Source organism: Mus musculus, chromosome 5 (genome assembly GCF_000001635.26).
Source record: "Mus musculus strain C57BL/6J chromosome 5, GRCm38.p6 C57BL/6J".
Taxonomy (NCBI): Eukaryota; Metazoa; Chordata; class Mammalia; order Rodentia; family Muridae; genus Mus; species Mus musculus.
In genome coordinates, this window is record NC_000071.6 from 136,405,158 (window position 1) to 136,415,212 (window position 10,055).

A 10,055-nucleotide genomic window follows, 5' to 3' on the forward strand; every position below is an offset into this window, starting at 1 on the left:
CAGGAGACCCTGTCACAAACAAACAAACAAGCAAACAAAGCCATGCAGCTTTTGCTATGCAAGCTGAAACATGATTATTTCATTCTGAAACAAATACTGCAACTATACAAAGTCAGACAGGGTCACGCAAGAGTCTCTTAAAAGAAATTCACATGCAGTCTCTTGCCAGTTTTGTGTTGTAAGGGATGCAACTCTCTGTGCTGTAAGGGGTGAAACAACATTCTTTTGGTCATAAACTCCATCTACACAACAATCTAGGTTGTCGTCCTTTGGTTTATTATTTTCAACATTTTGAATTACCTGCAGGATCGAGTTTAACTTTACTTATTACCCTTTTGTCTCCTTGGTGCTGGGGAACAAATCCAGGGTGCTATGAATCCCAGGAGAGAGCTCAACCACTGAGCCACAACCCCGCCCACTCTGCCCCTTGATGGGGTATTCTAAGTAAGTGCTCTACCTCTGAGCCATGGCCCTAGTTCTTGCTTGTAAATAAAATTTTTTTTGCAGGGTTAAAAAGGTTCTTTTTCTAGTTTGCTGGTAGTTTTTGTTTAGTTATATTTTTTATTCAAAGTTATTTATTCTATTCATGCACATGTGTGCCTGAGAATGTCTGTATAGCACATGTGTGCCTGTTGCCTGAGGAGAGGAGACAAGAACTCTGGACGCTGTGAACAGGATAGATGGTAAGAGCGGTCATGTGGGTGGCCCTTTGTAAGAGCAGGAATGCTCTTTATCATCTCTCCAGCCCTCACCAATGGATTGTTTTCCCCAATTTTTTCCTTATAGTTAGTGAAATGGCAATTTTCCCATTCATTTGGTCATGTTATAAAGAACATTACTGCAATTTACTGCTGTTAAATGAAACAGCCAAGCCTAGTGGCTTCCAGTGACTTTTCTTAGGGCTCTTGAATTATCTATTTATAACTAAATAAGAATGACTGATTTTCCTTCATGTTCTGTTCTTGTCTGATTCTGACATCAAGGTTATTGTAGCCTCAGAAGACAAGTTAGGAATTGTTCGTTTTCTATTTTGTAATGGAGGTTTAGTCTGAACGACTGACAGAACCCTCCCTGAGAGGATTGTGTGCACTCTATGTTGTATAGTATGATGCTCCTACCATCAGGGCCATTGCAAGGGACCCTTAAGATTGAGCCTAAAAACAGATATTCCCCCACAAAAGGAACGTGGGAGTCACCATTCTCTCAGTCACTTCCTTTTGCATGTCCCAGATGTTTGCACAAAATTCTGCTCTAATTGCATGTACCATGTGGTTGCAGGAAGTGCCAGAGTACATACAGTGTGGAAGCTGGGACTCTATCTGTGTTACTTACAAGGACATTGCCCATTTGGGTTGAGTTTTGGGTGTGGTGACTGCTCTGTATGGAAGCCCAATAAGCTCACTGGCTCCCCATGCTGGACTATGGTAGTGTTATCCTTGGTGATCTACAAGGACTGTGATCCCTTGGCTGAAGCAGTACTCCCTGCTAGAGAAAAGGCCATCTCTAAAAGGTGCTCTTTCCTTCCTGTCCTGAGAAAGGCATGTCCTGAAGGAGAGAGGCCAGGGAGCTACTGTCTTAGTGAGTACTAGTGTGGAACTTAAGGGGAGAATCTTCTTAGGTCAAAATTCAAGGCAGGAATCCTGAGATAAGCAGCAGCTTTCAAAAAGTACAACAGTATGAGTTCACAAAGGAATAATAAACATATTTAATTATAACTCAAAATAGATAAAAGAACAGAACAGACATGAGCAAAAACGGCACCCAAAAGAAACATACTCAAGGTTGGCTATTGAAAAGAAAAAAACTCACACAATTGATAAATCATTTCGATAATTAAAAAAAAGAGACAATGCTAAAAATAAAAGTGGAGAAATATAGCTTCAGCAGATTAAAAAGATTAAAGGTTTGGAGAGATGGCTCTGGTTAGTTAGGGGTACTTTTTGCTCCTGTAGAGGACCAGAGTTCCATTCCCAGCACCCGTACAGTGGCTCACAACCATGCATAACTCCATTTCCAGGGGAGCTGACCTCTGGAGGTCCAAGGTGCTTTGTTTTTAATCAAGGGGTTGCCATACAGCATAGGCTGAACTAGGACTCACTAGGTAGTAATGCTCCTGTCTCAGTCTCCCGTGTGCTGGGCGGAATACAAGAGTGTGTTGCCAGCCTGGCTACAAGGGATTGTTTAAATTACTGTTGGAGTAGAACATGTTTCAAGTTGGATTGAACACTGAGGTTAATTCCCGTTCCCAATTAATTGTCTGGGCTTGTGAAACAGAAAATTAAGTACAGCAATCAATCAATCCAATTTTAACGTGAGTTAAATTTGATGGCTTTGCCATAATAATTACATGTAATCGTTATGATTATAAAATTTCAAACTTTTCAATCAAAGACAACAGTTTTATTGGCTTCTTCTAAAGGCATTTTGATCTACTTTCATCTTACCAGCCTGTCTGTGTGTGTGTGGTGGTGGTGGTGGGGGCACACTGTGAGTTATCAGGGAAGTGGTAGATGGAAGGGTATCTCAGGAAGTAGGAGTCTATGCTCTGGGGCTTCAACATCAGTGACACTCAGGCTCATTTCCACAGCTTCTCACCAGGCCTCAGTACACCTGCTTCCTGACTGAGATGTGAGGAGCAGCCTCCTGCTCCTGCCACCATGCCCTCCCACCACGATGGACTGTGCACCCTCAGACTGTGAGCCACAGTAGCTCTTCCTTCCTTACATTGCTTTTGTCAAGGATTTTGTCACCGTAGTAAGAAAAGTAGCTAACACAAGCAACAGACAGTGGCATGAGGATAAAGAACATGCACGTGTACTCACCTCCCCTTGGAAGCTCTTTAGCAGTGGTGCTACCTGCTTGCGTAAATCCTGGGTGGAACAGAGGTCAGGACACAGCCATTGGAGGAAAAAGAAGAACAACATTGGTTAGGTTTCCTACAAAGGCTCTGTGCAGATCATCACCACAAAAAGCCACAAAGACAGACCCTGTCTTAAGACAAAAGAGTGAACTTCTACTAATTCATGTGTGCATGTGTTCTTGTGGAGGCCAGGAGTGGAGTGTCTTCCTCAATCTTCTCTGCTTACTGTTTGAGGCAGTGTCTCTCACTGAAGCTTACAGATCCAGGGAGGCTGTCTGGCTACAGAGGCCACAGGGGTCTGCCTATCTCTACTTCTAACATTGGGATTACAAGCACATAGCTTTTATGTGGGTGCTGGGGATTGAACTCAGGTCCTCATGTTCTCATGTCAAGACCCTTTACCCACTGAGGCACCTCCCTTACCCAGTTTCCTAAGGGCTGTCCTTCATAGGTGTATCACCTCTTTGGGAGAAGCCAACAGTTTCTGCTCCTCCACTGGATGATTTGCTACGTTTCTACACTAAGTTCAATGACAAAAAGCAAGGAGATGAATTCACGGGCTTCCCTCCTCCACCCCCACAAACATTGCTACCTGTAGAAGACTAATAGCCCTAACGATATCCTGAGACCTGTAAATACATGACTTGACACAGTAAAGGGACATTGCAGCTATGATTACATTAACAATCGTGGGTCTGAGAGAGGATCCTGGACCATGTACGTGGGGCTAATGTCATCAGACTGCCCAAGTAGAAACACAGGAGTCCATACAAGAGAGAGAGAGTCAGAGGGGACTCAAACACAGCAGCAGAGATTAGAGAGATAGTAAGATGTAGGGTCCTGGCCAGAGGGCTAGCAGAGCCTGGCAGAGCTGGCGCAGGCTGGAACCAGACCTTCCTAAAGCTTTTGGAAGGAATGCAGCTTTTGCTGGCAACTCCATATCCACCTCGTAAATCCTGTTCTGGATTCCCACCCTCCAGCAGTGTCTGATGATGTATTTCTGTTGTTTTAAGCAGATAGAAGCAATAGGGAATAAAATACTTTTCTGTTCAGCCCACCACCAGCCATTCCAGAAAGACAGGATAAAATCTAACAGTAAAGGGCAAAGAAGATAAAAACAAAGGACAACAGGAGGAAGATTTGTGTTTGAGTTTTGTCTGGTTTTTTGAGACGAGGTCTCATGTAACTCAGATTGGCCAGGAACTTACTGTGTAGCTCAAGATAACCTTAAGCCTCCACTTCCCGATATGGGTATTTGCTACACAGCTCAGTTGGGAGTAGACTCGGGGCCTGGAGGCTGTCCTTTGCCACAGGTGGTTGACTGCTTCCATCATGGGCAGCTCAGGTCAAGATTACATTTAAAATTAGTACTCTCTTGTGATGGAGAGTCAGGGATGGCAAGTCCCTATCCTGAGGGTCAGTGGGAGAGGTTAAAGAGGCTCTGAAGAACACTAAGAGCCAGGAGGGTACTGAGCTAAACAAAGGGAGTTCCCAAGAGAAGGATGTTGCTACTACAGAAAGCTGCAAACCTAAAAACCAAGGCAAGATTAGATTTAGCAGCAGGGAAGGTCCAAGGAACAGAGAGCCGCTGGAGTAGGTTTAGCAGCTGCTACAGCAAGTGTGTTCACTATTTAGTTACAGCACCAGGGAAAGGACCAGGAGGAACATGGCCAGGCCTGCAAGTGCTAACTGAATGTTCACTCTGTTGTTGACACCAGCAGTCCTTAACCTTGGCCCACTGAACCCATCAAAAATATGAACTAGAATACTGAACAGAAGGGTGTCCACAGCTGAGAATGAGAAGGAAATTTATCTAAGGTCGTGGAGCTTGACAAGTTAGAGTCTGAACTCAGTTCTCTGTCTGTCTCTCCTTCCTTCTCTCTCTGTCTCTGTCTCTGTCTCTGTCTCTGTCTCTGTCTCTGTCTCTCTCTCTCTCTCTCACACACACACCCTGCTCTCTTCTGGCCTCATGTGCACCTGCATACACATGATGTACATAAACACATGCATGTGCAAATATATGCACATAAATATAAAGGATTAAATCACCACACGTGTGGAAATGGCATGTGCAGTAGCCACTAAAAGAGTAACATGTACTGATGGACACCTGTGTGTCACTCAGGTGGCTTACAAAAGCTAGGTATGGTGACTCATGCTTATAAACCCCAGCAGTAGGCTGATTCAAGAGGCTGATTCAGGAGGATCACAAGTTCAAAGCCAACCTAAGCTATGCCAGTCAGGTCCTCTTTCATAAAGTCGCATTCTGAGGGCCGAGAGAAGCTGGGTGAGGTTACAGAATGACAGAGGGGAAGAGCCCAGAATTGGGGACCTCAGCAGAGAAAAGGAAGAGGGGAGAGTTTCATGGGTCAGTTTGGGCCCAAGTCCATGTAGCCCCTGGGTGCCTTAACCTCCTCTCTTGGTATGAGGTTATCTTCATGAGAAAACCAACCGTCTGAAGCAAAGAGGTGACAGAGTTACCTCTGTAGCCTATAACAGGATTCCAGAAAGGCCCAAGAGCTGCCTCTCGTGACAGGCTTGTCACACTCCCTTTTTAATTATTTCCTTTTGGTTTGAGACAGGATCTCACTGGTCTTGAACTCAATGTAGCTGAGGATGACCTCGAACTCCCTGCCTTTGCCTCCTGAAGGCTGAGATTACAAACCATGCCTCACTGGTGTGATCTGGAGATGGAATCCAGGCCTTTGCCACCTGGGCCACAACCCCAGTCCCTGAAGCAACCCTTTTGATATTAAAGCCAGATGTGCATCTGTCTGCACACAGGTGCACATGCACCCCCTTCTCTCCATGGCTGACAGGGAAAAAGAACTGACTGTATATTCACACAGCACACACACACCAACACAGATGCACTTCAAGCCAGCAGCTAAAAGACTCATTCTAATTTTATTTCTTGGCAGTTTGAGAAATGCCTTATCTCAATCTGCCGCCTGCAAATATTATCTGGTTTGTTACTAAACTGAGGAGAGAGATTCAAAGCTGCTCAGTTCTGGCCCACGGGACTCTGTCGCCGTCGGTTAGCATGGACAGGAAATGATTTATCCTCTTTTAGAGCATGGTGCCCTTTGCATTCTAGACAGCCACTGAAACCACAGTCTCTACCGCTTCTGGTCCTGGGTCACCATCAATGCACAACCTTCGTGACAACTGCCAACTGAAGAAAGGTGGGGTTTGAGTTGATTGAAACCACACTAGAAAGAGTTATAACTTGGTAACTGACACATGTTTGAAAAGTCCTAACAATAGAGTGGAGTGCTTAATTGAGTTATGGGGTTTCCACTGCTATCAATTTTGTTCCATCTTGTACCAATCACTGAACAAAAAGCAAAACATAGCTTAATCACAGAAAGTGAGGCCCTTGTGGGTAGGGGGATGGTTCAGTCAGTTTGTTGCTTGCTGTGCAACCATGAGGACCTGAATTTGATCCTTAGCACCCTGGTATAAAGTTGGGCATGAAGGATTACTGTGGGGTATCGGGCAAGCCAGTCAAGCTGAATCATTGAACCCCACATGCTAGTTACTTTGTCTGAAAAAGCAAGATGGAAAGTTCTCAAGAAATGAGATGAGGTTGACCTCTGACCTCTACACGCATGCCCTCCTATAACCAAACAAATTGCACACACACATAAATCATTTTTTAAATTAGGGAAAGTGATGGCCTTGAAGTGATTACTATCAAGTGTCTGTTGTTAAAGGCCAAAATATGTTGTTTGTCCCTCTCTTCTGAGTAAACAGCACAAAGGTGATATTACCAGAGCCATTTCCAGGTAGAGGTGATTTTCATGATTCTGGACTGCAGCGTTGGCTATCAGTTAAGAGAGCATGTTGCTCTTACAGATGATCTAGGTTCAATTCTCAGCACCTACACGGTGGCTTACAACCATTTGTAACTCTAGTCCCAGGGACTCTGAAGCCCTCTTCTGGTTTCTGTGGGTACCAACCATGCACATAATACATGCATACATGCACATAAAACGGATACATTAAGTAATAAATAAATCTTTAAAAAAAGTTGCTAGAGTTAGTCACACTGGCTTAAAAAGAAACGAGAGCCTTGTGGACATCTCTGCCCCTACCCATCATGGCTCATGCTTAGGTGTCACCTCTGGATCCACATCTGCCTTACACAGTTTACCTTTTCTTCCTGTGTTTTGGTTGTGAAAAGCTGGGGTGGGTCTTAACTCAGGGAAAAAGGTGGACTGATTCATTTGCACAAAGGACTCTCAGAAATATTCAGATTGGGAGGTGACATGCCACATAGTGACACATTTCCTTATGACTATATGAAGCGTTCACTATCTAAACCTCAAAGCAAGAAAATTCTTAATCAGGCATGGTGGTATGGACTTGTAGTCCCAACACTGGGGAGGAACAAATGGGCAGATTTCTGAGGCTAGCTGGCGAGCTGGCCTGACCTGCTTGGAGATCTCTGGCCCAGTGTGACCCCTTATATCAAAAGGTGGGTAGCTCCTGAGTTTGCCCACTGAGCTTCATATGAACGTGAATGAGTACTCCTAAACACACACATACATACACACATCCCACAAAGGGGATTCTAACTGGAAAGTGTCTTCGAGAGCCAGGAGATGGCAGGTAAAGACGACTGCTGCCAAGCCTGAGGACCCGAGTTCAACCCTAGAGCCTATAGTATGGAGGTAAAATCTAAATCCTGCAAGCTCTCTGATCTTGACATACACAGAGGAACACATAGACACAGGCACACATATCCCTTACCATATGTAAATTTTTAAAAATGAAAATGTCTTGACTGTGTGTCCAGAGCACAACTTAAAAACTCATTTTTATAGGTAGAGCAGTGGTGGGGCACGCCTTTAATCCCAACACTTGGAAGGCAGAGGCAGGCAGATGTCTGTGAGTGAGATCCAGGCCAGTCCCGTCTACAGATCAAGTTCCTGAAAGCCAGGGTGTGGGTGCTTTGACTACATGTTGTCTGTGCGCCGTGTGCCCTTGGTACCTGAGGGGGCCAGAGAGGCCATCAAATCCCCTAACACTGAAGGTGCAGATAGGTGTCACTGCCATGTGGCTGCTAGGTCTTGAACACAGGTCCTGTGCAAGAGCAGCCAACTCTCCAGCCCCAAAGTACATTTTTATATCAAATATGTGTTAAAACTGGTACCATCCAATGCAAGACACATGTTATTCTAAACTGCAGGAAGAGAAACAGGTATTTTTATATCTGATGGCTCATTATTATATTGACCCTGAATCCGAAATGAACAAAACACATACAAAAAAAAATCTAAGCATTATAGCTAACAAAACACTATTAACTTGAAAATAAAATAAGAATAATAGGCCCCAAGTTGTTGCTAAACAAGCAAGCAAACAAACACCCAACTCTACAGGAGCTCCTATTTAGGGACTATGTGATATTTTGTAAAAGGGGGCCCTGGTCTTTCAGGATACATACTGAAGTCCTGAAGTTCTTGTGGATAAACTATATATGACTTTTTGTCACGCCTATGAGGGATGAGGACAGGAGGAGAGGAGAAGATGGTTTTAACTGGTGTGATGAGTCTCAAGGGGGTAGTGCCACTCACCGGGTGTTGTGAATATTTGAAATGAGTCAATATATGTCTCTCTAAGACACATTAAACCTTCTCTAAACAATCACTGAGCTGGCAGAGAGAGCAAGGAGGGTAGTCAGGGATGCCCTTTGAACTCTTCAGTGGATATTGCAAGTTGTCAGTTTATGCCATCCAACACTCAGATCACCTGTCCTGGCTGTCCTGTCTACCATATGGGGACTCACAACGGGGTCAAGACTTTCTACTGAGCTGGGTGGAAAGCTCTCTGGTAGAGTGGCAATTGAAGAGTTGCTTACCAATTCACTTAAACCAGGCAAGGGGGTTTGTATACTACAATGGATTACATTACATTGCATGCCTGTAATCTAAGGACTAGGGAAGCTGGGGCAGGAGGGTTGACAGTCAAAAGTTGGAGGTCAGTCTAGGGTTGATGGTGGAACCATGTCTTGAAAGGGAAGGGAAGGGGGAAGGGGGAAGAGGGAGGAGGAGGGGAGAAGGGGGAGTGGAGGGGGAAGGAAGGGAGGAGGGAACGGAAGTGGGGGGGAGGGAAAAGGAAAGGAAAGGAAGTCTGACTGCCTGGGGATGCAGCTCATTTGATACAATGCTTGCCTAAAAATTACAGACTCTGGGTTTGCTTTCCAGCACCATAGTTCAGGTGTGGTGCAAATATGCAATCCCAGCACTAAGAAAGTGAAGTCAGGAGGAGCAGTTTAAGGCTATTCTAAATACCTAAATATTTAAGCCGAGCCTGAGCTTCAGGAAACCCTGTCTTTAATAAAAAAATAAAAATTAAAAAAAGGGGGAAGGAAAAGGAAAAGAGGGAAGGGAAGAGGAAAGGGATGGGAAAGGAGAGGGGAAAGGGAATTTGTAGTCACTTGGTTTCCTTAGAGAGTCTCTGTCCCCCAGGTCCCCAGCTTTGTTAGAACAACGAGAAGCTGAAAAGAGGTAGAAACGACTAAATTGTCTTCTACCACTGGGTCCTCCTGTCCTCTGAAAATTGGTGTAGGGTATAGGGCTGGGCTCTCCTGGACCCCTCCATATAAGGCCTCCTTCCAGTGCCTCACACATGGTCTCCAGGCTCTGTTCCTCTGTTCTGAGAAACACATGCCTGGCAGCTGTTCCCTGTCCCTGTTGCTGTCTCCAGTGCCATCTGACTTGTGAGTCAAACTGAACAGGGGTTGTCTAGAAGGAACTAGTAGAGCAACTTTTAGAAAAGAAGGAAGGAGTAGGGTTCTAGTACCTGCCTCAGTGGACAGTGGCCCTATCAAATCCTCCAGCTCTTTAAAAATACAGAAAGCATAGCTAGGGATACAGCTCGCACACATGCCATCCCTAGAACCACATACGGCAGAAGTGATGGTGCATGCCTGTAAAGCTAAACCGAGCACTTGGGAGGTGAACCTAGGTGGAGGCAGAAAGATCAACAGTTTGTAGTGAGCTCCAAACCAGCATGAGATATACAAAATTCTGTCATGGGCTGGTGAGATGGCTCCGCAGGTAAAAGCACTGACTGCTCTTCTGAAGATTCTGAGTTCAAATCCCAGCAACCACACGGTGGCTCACAACCATCTGTAATGAGATCTGACACCCTCTGGTGTGTCTGAAGACAGCTACAGTGTACTTAC

At 44.9% G+C, this 10,055-nt stretch overlaps 1 protein-coding gene and 1 long non-coding RNA gene across 24 annotated transcripts in view; one reads left to right on the top strand and one right to left on the bottom strand.

The window, feature by feature from the left end:
* The window catches only part of Cux1 (cut-like homeobox 1), a 319,456-nt gene that overhangs the window by 157,023 nt on the left and 152,378 nt on the right, over positions 1-10,055 (bottom strand). For all 22 annotated transcript variants that reach the window (XM_030254115.1, NM_198602.3, NM_001291238.1 and 19 more), the window contains exon 3: positions 2,823-2,870. In XM_030254115.1, coding sequence (XP_030109975.1) covers positions 2,823-2,870 — 48 coding nt within the window. The remainder of the gene's footprint in view (positions 1-2,822; positions 2,871-10,055) is intronic.
* Positions 1-10,055, top strand: part of Gm16599 — a 49,947-nt gene that overhangs the window by 16,293 nt on the left and 23,599 nt on the right. The window contains exon 3 of one of the 2 annotated variants that reach the window (XR_868597.3): positions 5,958-6,039. The exons of the other annotated variant lie outside the window; for it this stretch is intronic. This is a non-coding gene — a long non-coding RNA (predicted gene, 16599). Of the gene's footprint in view, positions 1-5,957; positions 6,040-10,055 lie in introns of those variants that run through there. 2 annotated transcript variants of the gene reach the window in all.